The following is a 20,545-nucleotide window of genomic DNA, read 5'->3' on the forward strand; positions in this document are numbered from 1 at the left end:
GGTGTGTGGGGATTTTGGGGCCGGTGGGAAAGTGGTGGGAGAGGGGGGCAAGGGGGTGTGGGAGAGCAGGCAGAGGGGTGCCATGGGGGTCTCTGGGTGTCCCTTGAGCCCTGGAGCATTTCCCTGTGACTCGGGGAGGTCGGATCCGCATTGTGGGGCTCCCCAGTCCCCCTGTCCATCCCCGGGGGGCTGATGGGGGGTTCCCCCCTTTGCCAAGAGCCGGTGCTGGGGTGTCCGTGGGGCAGAGGGGGGTTCGAAAGGGGGGTCCGGGGTGGCCCCCTGAGCTCCCACCCTGCTGTGGGGGGCTGGGAGATCATGGGGGGGGGACAGGGCACCCCCTGACCCGTGTCCTGCACACACAGGGGTGTTCCAGCTGATGAGAAAGTCCGAGTGTCACTTCATCAACGGCACCGAGCAGGTGAGGTTTTTCGAGAAGCTCATCTACAACCGGGAGCAGTACATGCACTTTGACAGCGATGTGGGGGTCTACGTGGGGGACACCCCGTATGGGGAGATCCAGGCCAGGCACTTGAACAGCAAACCGGAAATAATGGAGTACAAACGGTCTCATGTGGACACGTGCTGCCCGCACAACTATAAGATTGATGCCCCGTTCACCGTGGAGAGGAGAGGTGAGCGTGGGGCAGAGCGGGTCCCCTCGGCCCCTGCCTCGGAAATGACCCTGGAGCCCCTCAAACCCTCCCTGGGAATCACCCCAGACCCCTCAGCCCTGCCTGTGCCCCTCCGCTTGGCCTTTTGCCCCCTCCCAGTGCCCCCCAGTCCATTCTCAGTCCATTCCAGTCTCTCCCAGTGCCCCCCGCGTCTCCACCCCGCTGGGGCCACCGAGCTCACGCCCCTCAGCCAATCCCAGCGCGTCTCTCTGATGACGCTCCAGTTGCCAGGCAGACCCAAACCAAAGAGTTCCCTCTCCAGGACTCAGCCTCCCAGTCCCGAGCGCTTCCTTCCCAGTCCAAACCAGTCACTCCCAGTCCACACCAGTCACTCCCAGTCCTTCACAGTCACTCCCAGACCCTCTCACTCCACTCCCAGACCCTCTCACTCCATTCCCAGTCGTCTTCACTTCTTTCCCACATCTCCCAACTCTCTCCCCAGTGCCCCCCCAGCCCAGCCCCTTCTCCCCCACTCTATTCCCACTCCCTCCCACTGCCATCCCAGTCCCTCCCACTGCCCTCCAAGCCCTCTGCCCTCCCTCCCAGTGCCCCCCAGCTCAGCCCAGTGTCTCCCCCGTCCCTCCCAGTGCCCCCCAGCGTGTCCATCTCGCTGGTGCCGTCGAGCTCCCAGCCCGGCCCCGGCCGCCTGCTCTGCTCCGTGATGGATTTCTACTCTGCGCCGGTGCAGGTGAGGTGGTTCCAGGATGGGCAGGAGCTGCCGGAGCACGTGATGGCCACCGACATGGTCCACACCGGGGACTGGAGCTACCAGGTGCTGGTGATGCTGGAAATCCCCCCCCTGGCGTGGGGTCACCTACAGCTGCCAGGTGGAGCACGTCAGCCTGGAGCACCCCCTCAGCCGGCACTGGGGTACGGCCCGGCCCCCCCAGCAAAGGGGGGAGCACACTGGCAGGGGGGACGGGGGCAGTGGGGGGAACTGGGGGGAATTTGCAGATAGTTTCGTGGGTGCTGGAGGTGATGGGAGGGGGGTTGGAGGGTCCTAAAGGGGCCAGGAGGGGCTTGGTGGGATCCCAAAGGGGCTGGGAAGGGACTGGCAGGAGGTTTCAGGGACCCCCGGGTGGGCTGGGGGAGAGCGGGCCGGGCTCTGTGGGGTGCCGGGGGGTGCGTGGGAGGAGGTTTTGGGGGTGCTGACCCCCCGGCTCCCCCCAGAGATGCCACCGGACACCGTCCGCAGCAAGATCCTGGTGGGGGTCGGGGGCTTCGTCTTGGGCTTGGTCTTCCTGGCGCTGGGGCTCGGCTTCTACCTGCGGGAGAAGGTAAAGGGGGGTCCCCAAATGGGGGTCGTGTCCTCCCCCTTGCTCTCCCACAGCCTCTGGGCCCCCCCTGCCCCCCCAGCCCCTTTTCTCTCACCCCCTTTTCTCTCCCCACAGAGCTCCTGAGCCGCCGGTGGCCGCAGCCCCTCCCCGTGGCCTCGGGCTCAGCCGGGACCCCCCAGACCCTGTGCTGATTTTGGGGGGTTGCATGTCCCCCCCTTCCCTGCATTTCTTCCCGCACTAACCAGCTGTTCCCAGTGTTCCCAGTAAAGCTTCTCAGTGCTCTGCAGTCCTGCTCACTGGAGAGAAGGGGCTGGGGGTGACTTGGGGGGAAACCGCGGGGGGAGCAGAGTTTGAGGGGGGCAGAACCGGCCCCAGGATGGATCGGGAATGGGGAACCTCCTGAGTCCTCCACTTGTCACCCCGTTCTTGGGGGGGTTTTGTGGGGGCATCTGCACCCCAATGGGGCACCCAGCAGACCCCAAGAGGTGCCAGGACCCACGTAAACTCTGTAAAAGAGGTGCTGGGAATCCCAAATTCAGTGGGAGGGGAGTGGAACCCCCCAAAAGTGGACGGGGGCAAGCCGGGACTGAGGAGTGGGGAATGATGGGAAAGGGGTGGGAGAGGTCAGAAAGGTGGGGAAAAGGAGGATGTGGGACATCAGCCCCTCTTTCCTCCTCTTTTCCCCCTTTCCCCCCGCTCACCCCACAGCTCCTCGCCCGCAGCCGGGGGGGCTCCCAGCACCACCAGGACTGCCAGCATGGCCCCAGCTCCCCGCACACAGTGAAGCTTCCCAGTTCTCTGCACTTCTGGTTACTGGGGAGAAGTGGGGGGGCTTCAAAAATCCCTGCAACAGGAGGGTTTGGACACTCCCTGACCCCAAAATATCACAAAAGAGGGATGTGGACACTCCTAGACTCCAGAAATCCTGAGAACAGGGGGGTTTGAATATTCTCAGACTTTATAAATCCTGGGAATAGGGGCATTTGGACACTCTCAGACATTAAAAATCCTGGGAACAGGGGGGTTTGGACACTCCCAGAACTACAAAATCCTGGAGAAAGGTGGTTTAGGCACATGCCGTGTATCAGGGAGGGAAAAGGTCCCAGAGATACTGGAAGGTGAAAAACTAGACACCATTGCTACTTAAGAAAGTAACTATTTATTGTGAAAGGTGGCTAACAGTGAAAACATAGGCACTCAAGAGAAAGGGATTAGGGAGGAGAAAAGTGAACAAAAAGACCCTAAAAGGAAGGCACAGCACCCTACTCACCCAGGTGTCACCTATAAGAGAGTCTTACCCACTCTAACCACTTCTAAAGCCTCTCTGCAGCAGCTGCGTGTTCCGGAGGGCTGGCAGGCTCCCACTCCAGCAGGCGTCCCCGCTAAAAGCAACTTGGTCCTTCGTGTAGAGCCAGCCCCCAGCAGGGAAAGCGTGTCTGCTTTTATACAGTTCATTGAGCTGTATAAAAGTGGCCAGCACCGCCCCGTCAGGGGTTCCCAATCCCACCCCCTTGGTTATGTCAGTGCACCCCTTCTGTGCATGGGTGAGAACTTTGGAAATCCCCTCACGCAGGCGCAGTGAGTCCTGGGGGTCTTTCCCAATTGAGTCTGGGGGCGAGCCTTCCTCACCTCATCATCACTTTCTCATCCAAATGCCCTTGACGAGCCAGTAACCAATCACAGGAGACCAATTAAAAGTTTATACAGAAGTTCTCCCTCCAAGGTCAAATTTACTGTTTTATCAGTGAACTTGGCAGAAAGAACTATAAACTACTGCAGGTGGCTAAGGCCAAACACAGACCAAAAATATCATCACAACTCCATCCCAGTACAAGGGCTCTGAGCCAGAGAACGGATGAGAGCCGGGTACAGGCTTGGGAATTGCCGGGAGGGGAAAGGGATGTCTAAGAACAAGTCCCTCAGGAGAGGGAAGCAGAGAGGCTGAGTTTTGACCCCAGCACAAAGGTGTGCAGGGCAGAGCAGAGAATATGCCCACATAAGATTCTTGTGCATCCGTCTTTGCAGTTCTGACAGGCACTTCTTGTCACAGCCTGTCCTCTCCATTCCAGAATGGGCCCTGGCAACCAAAGAACCAACGCCCTACAACCCCAAAGTGAAGCCCCACCTTTGTGCCAAGGGCCCTCTTGTGATGTCACGGCCTATCCCCTCCATTCCAGAATGGCTGCTGGAAACCAAAACACCAATGTCTCACAGCCCCTAGTGCAGCCCAACCCATGTGCCACGGGCCCCTTGGTGATGTCACAGCCTGTCCTCTCCATTCTGGAATAGCCCCTGGAAACCAAAGAACCAACACCTCACACCCCCACAGTGCAGCCCCACCTGTCTGCCACGGGACTCTTTGGGATGTCACGGCCTTTCCCCCAGGAAAGAAAGCCTGGAACCTTCGGGTTTCAGATGCAGTTGGGGGGCCACCCTGGGCACTCCATGGGCAGCAAGAGCTTTCTGTCCTGCCACCTTTGGTCTGGCAGGAATCTTCAGCTGTGTTCAGTTTGGGCAGTCAGACTGGCAATTTCAGCGCAGGGCTCCTGCAAGCCAAGGACAGCCCTTTCCCCCAGGAATGAAAGCTTAGAGCCTCAAGGGCTCAGGTGCAGCTGGTGGGACACCCTGGGCACTCCATGAGCAGCAAGAGCTTTCTGTCCTGCCGCCTTCTGTCTGGCAGGAATCTTTGTCCGTGTTCAATTTTGGGAGTGGGACTGGCAATTTCAGCACAGGGCTCCTGCGAGTGAACGACAGCCCTGCCCTCCAGGGAAGAAACCCCTTACCCTCGGTCTCTTCTCCTGTTCCCTAAAACACAACCTGCAGGGGAGCTTTCTGGGATCTCTTCTCTTGGGAATTGGAAAGACAGACCCACTCCCATGTTTAACACCTCAGGGAAAACCACACTTTCAACACCTTTCCCAACCCTTCCCAACCTTTCCCAAAGCCCAGATTTTACAGGTGTCCTGTAATTCTGGCCCAATCTCACCCAAGCCCACAAACCATGACAGAAACCTCTCAGCCTCACGCTGCATCCTTCCCATTGCTGTGCCTTATGTGCAGGCAAAAGGCCTTAAAATCAAGGACCCAAAATTCACGGCCTGTTCTTTTTCCCAGAAAAGAAGGCGTGGTGAACTCTCCAGACCAGGGAACTGGAAGATCTCCCCAAAACTCCTTTGGTACACGCTGCAGGGCCAACGATTCCTCTGCTCTGCCCTGTCGGCGCTGCTTTGTCTCATCTGGGTCCCCAGAAACTGTCAGTGAAAGCCGGGGAATAAAATCTCTGAGCAGTTGGTTGGGTTCCAGAGGTGACCCTACTTCATTCAGTGCTGAAGGGACACAGGAATTGCTCTCTAACACCTGGACATCAGTTCTCAAAACTTTTAACTATTTCTACATTTTAGCAGACAAAAGAATTCCTGTCCATTGGCTTACCAGTTCTCTGCAGGAATTCTTCTTCTCTCTTCTATTGGCTCTTGATTTCTCACTTTGCATGATACTTAGTCCACAGTTTTTGTCCTCAGTAACTGTGTTAGTTTTGTCTTTGTCTCTGGTTTCTCTAAGGGTCTTTGTGGTTTAGAAATTCTGCCTTCTTGGTGTCCAGGTCTCAAAAAGAGATTTCTCTGCCAGGTCTCTGACCACTGAAATATGGCAGGCCCTAAGCTTTTACTTTGTTTTTCTAACAAAAGGCCATGGCCCAGAACTTGTCCATCATCCATTGTCTGTTGCCCCCATTCAATCTCCTGCCAGCAGTTTCTCCCCACTGCTGGGTGGGCTCCTTTGTCAAGCACTAGAACTTGTTGGGTAACAGGCCCAGTCCTGTTGCCTATTTTTCGTGGGGATGTGCAGGAGGGCATTGAGTCTTCCAGGAGCAAATTGGCAGAGGACCCCAAGCTGGCTTGCAGTGTGGATGTGCTGGAGGGTAGGAAGGCTCTGCAGAGGGACCTGGCCAGGCTGGACCTCTGGGCCGAGCCCATGGGCATGAGGTTCAAGAGTGCCTTTGGTGCCTTTGGGGCCTCTGGCCACAAGAACCCCCTGCAGCTCCAGGCCGGGGGCAGAGGAGCTGCAAAGGGTCCCCGTGGGAGAGGCCCTGGGGGTGCTGGTGGACAGTGGCTGAACCTGAGCCAGCGGGTGCCCGGGTGGGCAAGAAGGCCAAGGGCAGACTGGCCTGGATCAGAAAGAGTGTGGCAGCAGGAGCAGGGCAGTGATGCTTCTGCTGGACTGGGCACTGGTGAGGCCACAGCTGGAGTGCTGTGTCCAGCTCTGGGCCCCTCAATTCAGGGAGAATCTTGAGGGGCTGGAGTGGGTGGAGAGCAGGGCAATGGAGCTGGGCAGGGGTCTGCAGTGCATGGCCTGTGAGGAGCAGCTGAGGGAGCTGGGCTTCTCCAACCTGCAGAAGAGGAGGCTCGGGGCTGACCTTCTCCCTGTCCACAACTTCCTGACAGGAGGCTGGAGCCAGGTGGGGGTCAGCCCCTTCTCCAAGGCAACAGGCGATAGGACAAGAGGACACGAGGACCTGCCTGTCAGGGGCTGTTTGTCAGGGACAGGAGCAGGACTTTTTGGAGAGAAACAGGGATTAGGTATTGAAATGGGCTGCCCAGGGAGGTGGTGGAGTCAGCGTCCCTGGAGGTGTTTAAGCAAAGACTGGCCATGGCACTGAGTGCCGTGGTCTGCTTGACGTGCTGGGGATGGGGCGTAGGCTGGACGCCGGTTGATCTCCCAAGTCTCTGCCAACCTCAGGGACTCTGGGCTTCTGTGCCAGCCCAGCCTTTGGGGACAGATTGCTGGTGGCTCAGAGGCTCCATCCTTGCCTTGCCTTGCCCATCTCCTGGCTGCCAGGCAAGGGCCTTGTGACATCACAGCCTCTGTGGAACAGTGCGGTGGCTGAAAACTGTCAGTGCTGCGTCCCCGTGCCCAGAGCCTGGGCAGAAGTCGGCTGGCAGGGACGGGCAGAGACTGTGCAGAGGTGTCAGCTCGTCCCGCAGCAGCACGATGCCCAGCCAGGGCATCTCCTGGCTCCTCAGGCTCTCGGTGCTCCTGCTCTTGCCTGGCCCACTCGAGCCTTGCAGCCGTGCCACAGGTGCCATTGCTGAGAAGCGGGGTTTTCCTTGGATGGCCCCTTGCCAGAAAAGGCAGGAGAGGCTGGAGAGAGGGGAAGGAGGGGGGTCAGGCCGCTGGGATGGTGCCGGCGGGCCGTGAGCCCGAAGCCAGCAAGGCCTTGGGCCCACACGGTGTCAGGGGAGGACTGAGAGCCCCCAGGGAGGAGGAAAGCTGGGCAGGCCCCAAGGCTGCTGGGCCTCTTCCTTGCCAGCCCTTTGGCCAAGGCCCCGAGGCAGAGGTGGGGCTCAGCCCCTGCACAGCAATGGGGCACAGGTTGAGCCCCAGGGACACCAGAGCCAGGCGGCCTGAGCTCTTCTTCCTGCAGCGTCTGCCTGGGGCAGCCCAGCCAGGCCTGAGTCTCTGCAGGAGAGGCCAAGCCCAGCCAGAGAGGGCTCAGCCCTCTGAGACTGCACTCACTGCAAAGGGAACAAAACACTGGCCCAGAGGACATCCTGCCCCCAAATGGAGAACTGGAAAGGTCAAGAATAAAAAATGTCACCCCCCTCCATTCTTCAAGAAATGTTCAGACCTCTTTCCTAAAAGCATCCAGGACTCGGGTCACCCAGTTTTCTCTCTGACAAGGCTTTGCAGGGGCTGCTTGGGAAGGGGAAGCCCTGGGGCCCCAGTGCAGATGGGTGGGGCTGCACTCTGGGGGGGTCGGCCTTTGGCTCTTGGCTTCCAGGGGCCACCAGGAGTCAGTGAGCCGGGCTGGGGACGAGGGGCAGGACTGGCTGGGATTGCCTCTGGGGCCTGGCCCAGAAAATGGAAGTGTCCCCATGGGGCAGCTGGAAAGGGCCCAGGAAGGAACTGCTGCCCCAGCGCAGGCTGTGGCAGTGGGGAGTGTGCAGGGGGAGGAGGCTGGGCCAGAGCAGGGCTGGGCAAGAACGGCCAAGCCGCGGGTGGGTTCTCCCCCAGCCCCCAGGGCCCAGCCCCTGATGGGAGGGCCTTGGGCAGGGCCTGGGGCGAGTGCAGGAACCTCTGAGGCAGCCCAAGGGCCCTGCTTTTGGCAGGTGGGTTGACAGGCCCAGCTCTCTGCAAGAGAAGTTGAGGGCTCTGAGGCAGAGAGGGGATGAGAGACGGGTACAGGCTTCGGAATTGCCGGGAGGGGAAAGGGATGTCTAAGAACAAGTCCCTCAGGAGAGGGAAGCAGAGAGGCTGAGTTTTGACCCCAGCAAGAGGGTCTGCAGGGCAGAGCAGAGAATATCCCCCACGTGAGATTGTTGTGCATCCCTCCTTGCAGTTCTGACAGGCACTTCTCTTCAAAGGTCCTTCTGTGAGCGTCTTTTTGTTCTTTCCAGGTGGGATGCAAGCGGTGGGTGGGCTTTGGGCACTGGGGGGCAGAGGAGCCAGGTGAGCATTTTCCTGCCAGTCTGAATCAGATGTTAATTCTGGTGGGCTGTATCCTTGGTGAATCTAAGCACATCCCTTGGCATTTGGTTTTTTTCCGGGTGGTACACAACCTGAGAAGCATCAGCAGAATGGGAAGGAGGTCCTTGCAGGAAGAGGTCAGTGTAAAGGAAGCTGAGAGGGGAGCTTTGGTGAGAATGTTGAACTCTGAGGGCATCCCTAAGTTTGTGCCTTTGCCTCTGTGATGCTGAAAAAGCCGGTCCGAAGAACTGCTCAGAGAGTTTTGGATCTTTTGAACAGCAAAGGGATTTATTGCCAACGTCGGGAGCGAGCGTGGTTTGCACCACAGAGAACTTGCTCAAAGGGTTCACACAAAATCAGAGGTTTTATACAAGTTTCATATGTGATTAAATGTGATAAATCATATTCATGCGATTACATCTGTCTATACATATTAATAATGGGCAGAGCTCAGGCGGAGCTTCTCTTGGCCCTCAATGCTCAGAGGGGTTTAGGTGAGTCTGGGGTCTCTGCTCCTCTTCATCAGTTCCCAGTGTCCCCATCCTTGTCCCTCATGTTCCCACTCCATTCTTGGTGCTCTCATTCCCAGTGTGACCATCCCATTCCTGATGTCCCCATTCCTAGTCTCGGGTGTCTCCAACCTGCTACCAATAACCCCGTTCCCATTCCTGGTGTCCCCATTCCCAGTTCCTGCTGTCCGCAACCTGCTCCCAATGTCTCCATTGCTATTCCTGGCGTCTCCATCCCATTCCTGATGTCCCCAGCCTGCTCCAGTGTCCCCAACCTTCCCCTGGTCTTCCCATCCTGCTCCTGGTGTCCCCATCCCTTTCCCCATTGTCTCACAGTGTCCTCATTTCCATTCCTGGTGACTCGAACCTGCTCCCAGTGTCCCCATTCCCATTCCTGGAGTTCCCATTCCCATTCCTGCTGTCCCCAACCTGCTCCCAGTGTCCCCATCCAAGCCCCCCTGTCCCCATTCCTATTCCTGGTTCCCAGAGAGGAACTGCAGGATGCCGGAGGAGGGAGCCAGGATTTATTGCCCAAAGCAGATTTTCACACCCAAATTAAAGCCTCAGGAATAATTGTGGTCCTGGGTTCCACACGGGAAAAAGCAGGAAGTTGATCCATCGGGAAGAGCCGCAGGGGGGGTCAGGGTGGGTGGGAGCAGCGGGATGAGCTCTGCCAGCAGCTCCTGCCTTTCCACAGGGAGAGGGAAGGGGTGGATCCAGCTCCGGAATGGCTAAGGTTGTGATTCCTGCTGGGATGAGAGCGGGGAATGGAGTCACCATGTCCCTGTTCCCATCCCAGGGGATGGAGCTGGTTGTGGAGCCCAGGGAAAGTAGGAACTGCTCTGGATTCCCTCCTGATCCTGCTCTGTCCATCCCACCCCAATCCCACTCCATCCATCCCACGCCAATCCCACTCCAGAATCCAGCCCTGATCCCAGTCCACAATTCCACCTGAGCCCACTCTGGAATCCTGCCCTGAGCTGGAATCCCCTTCCAATCCCGCTCCAGCCATTAGGCCCCCATTCCCCTCTGGAATCCCGGCATCCATCCTGGGATCCCTGCCCAGAGGATCTGGGTCCACACACGCTGCTGGGACTCACGGGTGGGCGCGGGGTCGTATCCATTCCCCTCCCTCTTCCCTATGGAAAGAAAGCGGGATCAGCACCCGTGGCACAGGATCCCCGGAATGCTGCCGGGCGGATCCGTGCCCCTTCCCGACCCCCATCCCGGGAGTTACCGGATCGGAGCTTCCAGACACCGACTCCCACGAGGCCGATGATGATGATGATGGCAGCGATGACGGACACAGTGTCCTAGTTAGAACAGCTGGGACCGATTCCTCACTGGATGGGTGTAGCCCAAAACTGTGGATTCTATAGCCTTCCATGCCATTTTCCCAGGAACTGTTGTCAGGAGAGGCCTGCCAGGTGGGGGGGATGTCCTGAGCACCCTCATAGCCTTTTATGGACTGAGCATCCTCATATCCTTTTATGGAATTGCCCGCTCTGAGGGAAGAACTAAGCATCCTTTTATGGAATTCCCCGCTCTGAGGGGAGGACTGGGCATTCCTGCCTGAACGGGAGAATATATAAACCTGGAGTTTCGGAACCTTTTTACCACTCGTGGGAACCAGAGGAGGAGTGCAGCTCACCGCTCTCAACCAGCCTGAGACCACCCCCCTCAACTGGACTGCAATCCCCACTTTTGACCAGACTGCAACAGCTCTCCCACCAGCAGGTATTTTCCTCTCCCTTTACTTTGGACTCGGGGGGGGGGCCCAAGGAGCAGCACTTTGTTGATGCCCCAGGGTGCTGGGTTCTACATTTGGGTTTTGTGGATTAAAACCAATTGCTTGTCTGTATAATCAGACTTATTGGGCAAGGGGGGTCCAAGGGGGGCCCAAGGGGGGCAAGGGGGGCTGGGCAAGGGGGGGAAGGGCTGCAGGGGGCGGATCCCGGAGGAGGAAACTCGCCAAAAGCGGCGGCCCAGCCGAGGGAGGAGCAGAGCGGGAGCACAAAGAAGAGCAGCCAAAAGGTCCTGGCGGTTGCTCGGCAATGGCGGGGGGGGGCGAGAGCGGTTTGGGGGCCCCCCGTGAGAGCCGGGGGGGAACCCCGGTAGCCGCGGAGTGGGGAGAGCGGAGAGGGGCGATCCCGGAGCTGGGGGACCCCCGGAATGCTGGAGGGGGGGTAGCAGGGAGAGGGAGGAGCCCCGGGAGCCCTGGGAGGCTGCAATGGGGTTCCCGGAGAAGGGGGAGCCTGGGCAGTGGGGACCCCTGGGATCCCCGGGCCAAGAAAGTGGAGATGGCGGCGAGGGGGAACGTCTGGGAACCCGGCCCCCTGAAACAGAGAGTGAGGGGAGAAGGGACGCCTGGGACCCCAAAAGCTCCGGCATCCCTAAGCGGGACCCCCAGCAGCCCAGAGAGGGGAGAGCCCAGAAGGTAAAGGTTCAGAGAGCAGTAAGGCGGAACTTCTGGGAGGGTTTTTTTGAGCTGAATGTTCATATTTTGGAGTATTATTTTGGCTGACTCCTGATCTTTTGCAAATTAGCGGGCAGTTTGTGCGGGTTTTTTTTCCCAAATCTTGTTGTTTTCTTTTTTTCTGGGCTGAATGTTGGTGTTTTAGAGGTTTTCAGGGACACAGGATGCCTGGTGAGTCCTAGAGCTGGACTTGGGCAACACACTCACCTCCTTTTTTCCCCCCCCCAGCAGGATTTCTGCTTCCCAAAGCTTGGGCGGATGGAGGAGGAGGCTGCGAGGAAGAGGAAGATGCCGCGGGCCCCCCAGGCAGGTGAGGAGGAAGTCAGTGCCCCTTTGGGTCGGTCTTTTGTGGCCGTCCTGCCGGGGCCAGAGTTGGGGGGATGTCCTTGGGCTTCCCTGTGGGCCGGAGGTAAATCCCCTGCGTGTCCTTGTTGCTTCCTGCCCCAGGCCCCGAGGTGAGGCCGGAGAGCGCGGAGGACAAATCCCGGCGGCAGAGCCTGGTGGGAGAGGCTGTTTTGAAGGGCTCCCCGGCGCAGGAAGGCAGCGGGGAGGAAAAGGGCCGGAGATGCCCCCGCAGGAGGGGCTGCAAAGCCAGCCCAGGGGGCTGTGAGGAGGAAAGAGCCAGCGTGTGCCGGGAAGGCGGCCGGAGCTTGAGGCGGAGCTGCGAGCTGGTGGTCCCTGAGCAGCCTCCCAGCAGGGAAAAGCCCTTCAGGTGTTTGGAATGTGGGAAGAGCTTCAGCAAGAGCACTGACCTCCGCAACCACCATTGCATCCACAGTGGGGAACGGCCCTACACGTGTGGGGACTGTGGGAAGAGCTTCAAACGGAGCTCCCACCTCCTCAGCCACCAGATGATCCACAGTGGGGAAAGGCCCTACACATGTGGGGAGTGTGGGAAGAGCTTCAGGCAGAGCTCCACCCTCCGCACCCACCGTCGCATCCACGCTGGGGAACGGCCCTACACGTGTGGGGAATGTGGAAAGAGCTTCACTCTCCTCTCCCACCTGTTCCGACACCAGATGATCCACAGTGGGGAAAGACCCTACACGTGTGGAGAATGTGGGAAGAGCTTCACTCAGAGCTCCCACCTACTCCGACACCAGATGATCCACAGTGGGGAAGGCCCTACACGTGTACGGAGTGTGGGAAGAGCTTCAGGGACAGCTCCAGCCTTTGCAAACACCGTTGCATCCACACCAGAGAATGGCCCTACAAGTGCTTGGAATGTGGGAAGAGCTTCAGCACAAGCACCAAGCTGCTCAGCCACCAGCACATCCCCACTGGGGAACAGCCCTACACGTGTAGGGAATGTGGGACAGCTCCACCCTCTACACCCACCGTCGCCTCCACATCAGGGAGAGGCCCTTCCACTGTGGGGAGTGTGGGAAGAGCTTCAGGCAGAGCTCTTCCTTGACCTCCCACCAACGGACCCACCGGTAAGAGAAGCCCCGAGTGCCCCGACTGCGGGAAGAGCTTCGGCCGCTGCTCCAACTCCATCAGCCATGGGAGGACCCGCGCTGGATGATCCACAGGGACCCCCGTTGGGCACAGACCTGGTGTGCTGGTTTAATGGTAAACCAGCAGGGGAAATGTCAGCGGTGACACCTGGAATGGGATGGAACACCTGGAATGGGAATGAGAATGCCTGGAATGGGAATGGGGACATAAAGAATGGGATTGGGACAACAGCAATGGGATGGGAACACGAGAAATGGAAATGGGAACACCTGGAATGGGAATGGGGACATTGGGAGCAGACTGGGGACACTAGGAATGGGAATGGGGGCAGCAGGAATGGGAATGGGGACACGTGGAATGGGGAGGGAACACCTGGAATGGAAATGGAGACACCTGGAATGGGAACACCTGGAATGGGAATGGAGACACCTGGAATGGAAATGGGGACACCAGGAATGGAAATGGGAACACCTGGAATGGAAATGGGAACACCTGGAATTGAAATGGAGACACCTGGAATGGGAACACCTGGAATGGGAATGGAGACACCTGGAATGGAAATGGGGACACCAGGAATGGGAACACCTGGAATTGAAATGGAGACACCTGGAATGAGAACACCTGGAATTGTAATGGAGACACCTGGAATGGGAACACCTGGAATGGGAATGGGGACATTAGGAATGGGAATGGGGTCACCTGGGCTGGGAATGGGAAGATTGGGAATGGGAACATTGGGAGCAGGTTGGGGACACCAGGAATGGGAATGGGAACATCTGGGATTGGAATGGGGGCACCTGGAATGGGAATAGGGAAAACAGAGGTGGGATGGGAACACCTGGAATGGGAATGGGGACAATAGGAATGGGAATGGAGACACCTGGAATGGGAATAGGAACACCAAGAACTGGGAATGGGGAATTCAGAAGTGGGATGGGAAGACCAGGAATGGGAGGAGGGACAATAGGAATGGGAATGGGGACACCTAGAATGGGATGGAACACCTGGAAAGGAAATTGGTTCACGTGGAATGGGAATGGGAACTCCTGGAATGGGAATGGGAACTCCTGGAATGGGAATGGGGACATCTGGAATGGGATGGGAACAACTAGAATGGGATGGGAGCACCTGGAACAGGAATGCAAACCCGTGGAATGGGAATGGGAACACCCGGGCCCGGGCTGTGTCCCTGGTGAAACAGGAGGCCAGGCCCAAAAGAGTTCACTAAGAAATTTGGGCCTGCTAACAAGCTCCCAACAGCCAAGACCATCTGTACTCGTTCTGTTCTACTGACTGGAGCAAAGCTTCAGAGAATAGTACAGGAACATGTCCTGGGCCTAGAGGGGATAAATTAGAGAGACAGCAGGATCAGGGAGACATTGGAATAGGAGGAATAGGCCGGGAGCCAGGGCTTTTTCCAAGCTTCAGGGAGCGGGTCAAGAACAATGGAAGAGAAGGAAGGTCAAGTTGAGGAAGATGAGTTGAAGCCCCCAGAGCCATGGAGGAAGAGTGGAAGTCCCCTCAGGATTGAGGGCCAAGAGAAGCACCGCCCCAAGCCCCGCCTGAGCTCCACCTATACTCCGCCTGTTATTAATAAGCAGAGGTAGATGTTGGAATCACTTGAATATGCATTTAATCACAGCTGAAGATTGTACAAAAATGCTGATTTTGTGTGAAGCCTTGGAGCAAGTTTGTCCAGCGCGAGCTGGCTTGCTCCCAACGTTGAATAAACAAATACCTTGCTGCTTAAAGATAAAAAAGTCTCTGAGCAGTTTCTGGGACCGATTTTTCGGATTCAGCGCCCAGTCAGTCCCAGGATGATCCCAGTCACTCCTGGTCTCTCCCAGTTGCTCCCAGTTTCCTCCATGTGCTCCCCCTCATTCCCAGTTGTCCCCAGAAGCTTCCAGCATGATCCCAGTTGCTCACAGCCACTTCCAGTCATCCCCAGTGCACTCCCAGTTGCTCCCAGTATGATCCCAATATCCTCCTGCATGATCCCACTCACTCTTGATATAATCCCAGTATGACCCCAGTCACCCTCAGTGTGGTCTCAGTTGCTCCCAGCATGGGCCAAGCTTCTCCCACCGTGATCCCAGTATGATCCCAGTTGTCCCCATCATGGTCCCAGTTGCTCCCAGTTGCCCCTAGCACAGATCCAGTCACTCCAAGTATGATCCTGGTCTTCCCTCCTGACAGTCCCAGTCAGTCCCAGTTGCTTCTCTTGTAGATCCAGTCACAGTTCCTTCCAGTTGCCCCCAGCCTGGACCTAATTCTCCTTCATGTAGTCCCAGTCACTCCCAGTATGGTCCCAGTCACCCCCACCATGGTTGCAGACACTCCCAGTATATTCCAGTAGAGCTGTCTACATGCTCATAGTCCTTCCCAGGCACTCCCAGATGCCCCAGTAACATTCCAGTTTCCACCAGTATGATCCCAGTGACTCCAAGGCACTCCCACTATATCCTAGGTGGCATCCAGTTGCTCCCAGTAGGCCTTGGTGTGGTACCAGTTGCTCCCAGTATGATCCCTGTTGCCCCAGTTCTGCTCCTGGAGGGTCCCAGTGTGCTTGGATCCTGCTCCCAGGGGGGTCCTGCTGGGTCCCAGTCCTGGTCCCGGTGTATCCTGGTGTCCCGGTCCATCTCAGTCTGTCCCAGTCTGTCCCAATCCATCCCAGTCCATCCCAGTCTGTCCCAATCCATCCCGGTCCATCCCAGTCCATCCCAGTCCATCCCAGTCCGTCCCAGTCCCTTCCCAGCAGCCGCCGCCATTTCCCGGGTCCTGCCCCCCCGCCCCCCCAAGATGCTGACGGGGGTCGGGGCTCCGTCTTTGCCTTCGTCTCCCTGGGCCTGCCTGGAATGAAGGGGCCGCTGGGACACTGCGGGACCTCCTGAAACCAAAGGAACCCTGGGAGAATTTGGATACTCCTGGAGTCAAGGCACAATTGGGACACTGCAGGGACCTATGGAAAAAAAGGAACCTTGTGACACTGCGGAATTCATGGAATCCAGGGGCCTTTGTGACAGGGGGGCCTCCGGAAACCAAAGGAACCCTGAGGTATTTCAGAAGGTCATGGAATCAAGGGGCCACTGGGACACTGCAGGGCCTCTGGCAATTAAAGGAACACTGGGACACTGGGGCAGGACATCCCCCCTGCAATGGCCCCAAGACAATGCCCCATTTGCAAAGGGGTCAGTGCTGAGCTGAGAGGGGGCCGGGACAAGGCAGGAGATGTTGGACCCCAGACTGGTTTGACCCCAAATGAAGCCCCTGATGGTGAGGGAACCCCTGGAGTCCAAGGACTGTCAGTCCCTGGGTTTCTACCAGAAAGGGCCAGTCCCCTTTCCCAGGGGCAGGTTCTTCCAACAGAACCCTTCTTGGGGGGTGTGTGGAGATTCCTGCCTTGGCTGGGGACCCCCAAGGTCACTGCTGGAGGTTGAGAGCAGAGATCTCCCCACGAGCGCTGCTCTGGGGGAGTTCCATCCATCTCTAATTAAGAATTCTTGCTTGTTTGCCACCTTTAGTAGAATTGCTTCAACAATTGCTTTAGTGTAGTGCCCTGTCCTATCTTATCCTGCACTACTGGTAGTTTTACTGTGTATGTTGTGTTGTAAATATTTCTGGTTAAGTCCTTTTGTCTGATCATTATTAGTAATATGTAGTTCATTGATATAAATATATTTGCTTTTCCATCATTAAAACCTGTGGGACAAAACTGGTTCAATCCCATCTCTATAATTCCTTAAATTCAAAGCATTGGCATAACCCAAGGCTGAGATTGGATCCAGCTGCCCCCAGGCTCCTCTGGGAGCAGGAGTTTAGAAAGCCAGGGAGACCCTTCTGCACCTCGGGACTCCAGGGCAGGACTTCTCCAATCAACTTTGTCTAAGCCTTGAACTCCCCCTGCCACAGGGGGGATGGGGGAAAGGGAGCAGGAAAGGGGAGAAAAGGTGGGAAAAAGGGGGGGTGGGACCCCTTCAGCTGAGGGGTCAAAGGGGTGGGACCCCCAAAGGGAACAATAGGAAAGGGCAGGGAAAGAAGGGAAAAGTGGTGGGCTCAGACCCCCAAAACTGAGTGTGAGGGGTGTTGGGACCCCAAAGTTATTGGGAGGGGGGTGGGAGCCCCAAATTCAGTGCAAGGGGGGTCTGGGGGTTGTGGGGACTATAGGAAAGGGGTGGGAGAGGGGCAGAAATGGGGGGGTGGGACAGCAGGAAGAGGAGTCTCAGGGAGGTCCCTTGGTGTCCCCATCATTTGAGCCCTGGAGCAGTTCCCTGTGGCCCTGGAGGGGTTGGATCTGCACGGGGGGGTCCTCAACCCCTCTTTCCATCCCTGGGGGGCTGATGGGGGGTTCCCCTCCACCCAACAGCCAGTGCTGCAGTGGCCACGGGGGAAAAGCTGGGAAAAGGGGGTCTGTGGTGACCCCTGAGCTCCCACCCTGCTGTGGGGTATCACAGCCAGCACGGCTTCCCCAGAGGAAAGGCCTGCTGATCACACCTGAGTTACTTCATGACAACATCACCCCCTGGCTGATCAAGGGAAGGCAGTTGATGGGACCTTTTTGGGTTTCAGTGAAGCTTCCCATAGTGTTTGTGCCCAGATCCCTCTGGACAAAGTGTCCAGCCCAGAGCTGGATAAACACACCCTGTGCTGGGCGAGCAATGGGCTCCCGGGTCGGGCCCAGAGGGTGGCAGTGACTGGGGGGACATCAGATGGGGGTCACTAGGGGGGTTCCCCAGGGCTCCATCTGGGCCCTGTGCTTTCCAACATCTCCATCCATGACTTGGGCGCAGCACTGGAAGGGACACGGAGCAAGTTTGCAGATGACCCCAACCTGGGAGGAGCTGCTGAGTCCCTGGAGGGCAGGGAGGCCCTGCAGAGAGACCTGGACAGATGCCAGGGCTGGGAATCACCACCCATGGAAGTTCAACAAGGGGCAGTGCCGGATTCTGCCCCTGGGATGGGGCAACCCCAGATGTGGGGACAGAGTGGGAATGAGAGGCTGGAGAGCAGTGCTGGGAAAGGGCCCTGGGGGTCCTGGGGGGTGCCCACTTGGCCAGGAGTCAGCAGTGCCCTGGCAGCCAGGAGGGACAACCCTGTCCTGGGGGCATCAGGCCCAGCATGGCCGGGCCAGGGAGGGGATTGTCCCGCTCTGCTCTGCCCTGGGGCGGCCTCACCTCAATAGTGGGGCACTCTGGGGGGAAACAATGAAAGGAAGAGATTGAACCAGTAGAGAGTGTCCAAAGGAGGCCACCAGGATGGGGAAGGCTCTGCAGGGGAAGCCAAAGGAGGAGCAGTTCAGGGCACTTGGGGTGGTCAGCTGCACAAGAGGAGACTGAGGGGAGACCTCATGGCAGTTCCAACTTCCTCAGGAGGGGCAGAGGAGGGGCAGGCCCTGAGCTCTGCTCTGGGGGGACCAGGGACAGCCCACAGGGAATGGCCTGGAGTTGTGTCAGGCCAGGCTCAGGTTGGATGTTAGAAAGAGGTTCTTCCCCCCCAGAGTGGTTGGCACTGAACAGGCTCCCCAGGGCAGTGGGCACAGCCCCAAGGCTGACAGAGCTCCAGGAGAGTTTGGATGATCCTCTGAGGCACAGGCAGTGACTCTTGGGGATGGGCCTGGGCAGGGCTGAGGGTTGGACTTGATGATCCCTCTGGGGTCCCTTCCAACTCACATATTCTTTCATTCTGGGATTCTGTAACACCCCACCTTTGCCTGCTTTGCTGCTTCTGTGAACCACGAGTTCCTTCCTTGATTGTTCCTTTCCTTTCCTTGGCTGGTTTCTCTCCATTGCAGTTGGTTACACAGATATTTTCTAGGGCACATTCTGGACAACCACTGCTGGTTCAGTTCTGTCTCAGAGCCCAAGATCAGCCTTATGGAGCCAAAGGAACCCTGGGACACTGCGGAACCTCATGGGATCAAGGGACCATCGTGACACTGCGGGACCTCATGGAATTAAAGGAACCCAGGGCCACTGTGGAGCCTCATGGAACAAAGTTGCCAGTGTGACATGTGGGGCCTCATGGAATCAAAGGAGCCCTGAGACCTTTGGTACCCTCATGGAATCCAGTGGCCTTTGTGACCCTGCGGAACCTCATGGAATCAAAGGACCACTGTGACACTGCAAAACCTCATGGAACCAAGGGGCCATTCCAGAATCACAGAATCAACGAGGTGGGAAAAGACCTCTGAGCTCATGGAGTCCAAGCCATGCCCCAACCCCACCCTGTCAACTAGACCATGGCCCTGAGAGCCACATCCAGTCTTTTCTGAAACACCTCCAGGGACGGTGACTCCACCCCCTCCCTGGGCAGCCCATTCCATCACCCAGTCACCCCTTATGGGAAGAACTTGAGCCTCCTGTCTGACCTAAACCTCCCCTGGTGCAGCTTTAGGCTGTGCCCTCTTGTCCCACTGCTGGTTGCCTGGGAGAAGAGACCGACCCCCCCGGCTCCCCCTCCTGTCAGGGAGTTGTAGAGAGTGAGAAGGTCCCCCCTGAGCCTCCTTCTGCCCAGGCTCAGCAAGCCCAGCTCCCTCAGCTGCTCCTCACAGCACTTGTGCTCCAGAGCCTTCAGCAGCCTCAGTGCCCTTCTCCAGACACGCTCCAGCACCTCAACATCTTCCCCAAAGTGAGGGGCCCAGAACTGGGCCCAGCACTCGAGGTATGGCCTCAGCAGGGCCGAGCCCAGGGGCAGAATCCCTGCCCTGAAGGCAGCTCCCTGCAATCAGCTCTGCTGCAGCCCTGCAGGGCCGTTCTGCTCCTTGTCCTGCAGCTCCACCATTCCCTGCTCCCTGCAGCCCTGGCTCCCTCAGCCTTCCCCTGCCCAGCCAGACCCCCTTGTCTGGCAGCAAGAGAGCAGCCCTGGGCAGCCCAGGGATTGTCTGGGGCCCAGAGCTGTCTGCCACAGCCTCCAGCATCTCCTGGCTTGCCTGTGCCCAGCCCTGCTGCCCTGCCAGAAGATCCCACGGTGTTTCCACTTGCAATGGAATGGGGGACCTGCTCCCAGGCTTTGCAGGCCCTTCTGTCCCTTCATCACCCACCTGATGATTCAACCAAGGCTCTGTGGGATGATTGTCAGTGTTCCTGAATCACGGCATGTGCCCACCCAAAGACATTTTCAGCATCTCTGTCCTGCCTTGAGATCAGCTTCTCCTCCAGCACAGCCCCTCAGGGGCTGCAGAGACCCCTCGACAGCAAAGGCCTCTCCTGCCAGGACTGCAGAGACCAACCCAGCTTTTCCCTGGCCTGGGGGGAAGCGTTTCCCCTTTCTGGGCTGTCCCATTGCCATCTGCCCCTCCAGCACGTCTCTGCTCCAGCCCAGCACTTGCACACATCGACTCCGGGCACTCGGTGCTGCTGCTGGGAACGAGATCATTTTCTGATTCTTTTAAATTAATGGTGTTCATTAACTTGTTAGTTAATTGCTTTAGTGAATCATAACCAGAATATTCATCCTAAACAGCGGGTTAGTCTTAAGTCACTCTTAGCCAGCACTTAGCAAAGTTTGTCATCACCTGCTCTTGTGGGAACAGGCTTGGGAAAATTATTGCAACTCTGAGTTTTGCTAAACTAGCCCTGATCTGCTTCAGTGAACAAAGCCTGGGGAGAGAGATGGATTGTTGACACTGGACACAAGGAATGCAGAATTTACAGACCACAAGGACATTGTGCAGGAACTAGAAGATAAAGAAGA

General features: G+C 57.6%; 2 protein-coding genes, 1 long non-coding RNA gene and 1 pseudogene across 4 annotated transcripts in view; 3 read left to right on the forward strand and 1 right to left on the reverse strand.

Annotated features, from left to right (window-relative positions):
• LOC135404453 (class II histocompatibility antigen, B-L beta chain-like) overlaps nucleotides 1-2,228 on the forward strand; it is a 77,648-nt gene extending 75,420 nt beyond the window's left edge. The window contains 5 exon segments of the mRNA XM_064639205.1: nucleotides 363-632; nucleotides 1,259-1,461; nucleotides 1,463-1,541; nucleotides 1,842-1,948; nucleotides 2,063-2,228. Coding sequence (XP_064495275.1) covers nucleotides 363-632; nucleotides 1,259-1,461; nucleotides 1,463-1,541; nucleotides 1,842-1,948; nucleotides 2,063-2,071 — 668 coding nt within the window. The 3' untranslated portion in view covers nucleotides 2,072-2,228.
• The window catches only part of LOC135404808 (zinc finger protein 74-like), a 190,224-nt gene that overhangs the window by 151,729 nt on the left and 17,950 nt on the right, over nucleotides 1-20,545 (reverse strand). The window lies entirely within an intron of this gene.
• LOC135404518 (uncharacterized) overlaps nucleotides 1-20,545 on the forward strand; it is a 177,061-nt gene that overhangs the window by 145,895 nt on the left and 10,621 nt on the right. The gene's annotated exons all lie outside the window — the stretch shown is intronic.
• LOC135406239 (gastrula zinc finger protein XlCGF7.1-like) lies at nucleotides 11,818-13,019 on the forward strand (annotated as a pseudogene).

Source organism: Pseudopipra pipra, chromosome W (assembly GCF_036250125.1).
Source record: "Pseudopipra pipra isolate bDixPip1 chromosome W, bDixPip1.hap1, whole genome shotgun sequence".
Classification (NCBI taxonomy): Eukaryota; Metazoa; Chordata; class Aves; order Passeriformes; family Pipridae; genus Pseudopipra; species Pseudopipra pipra.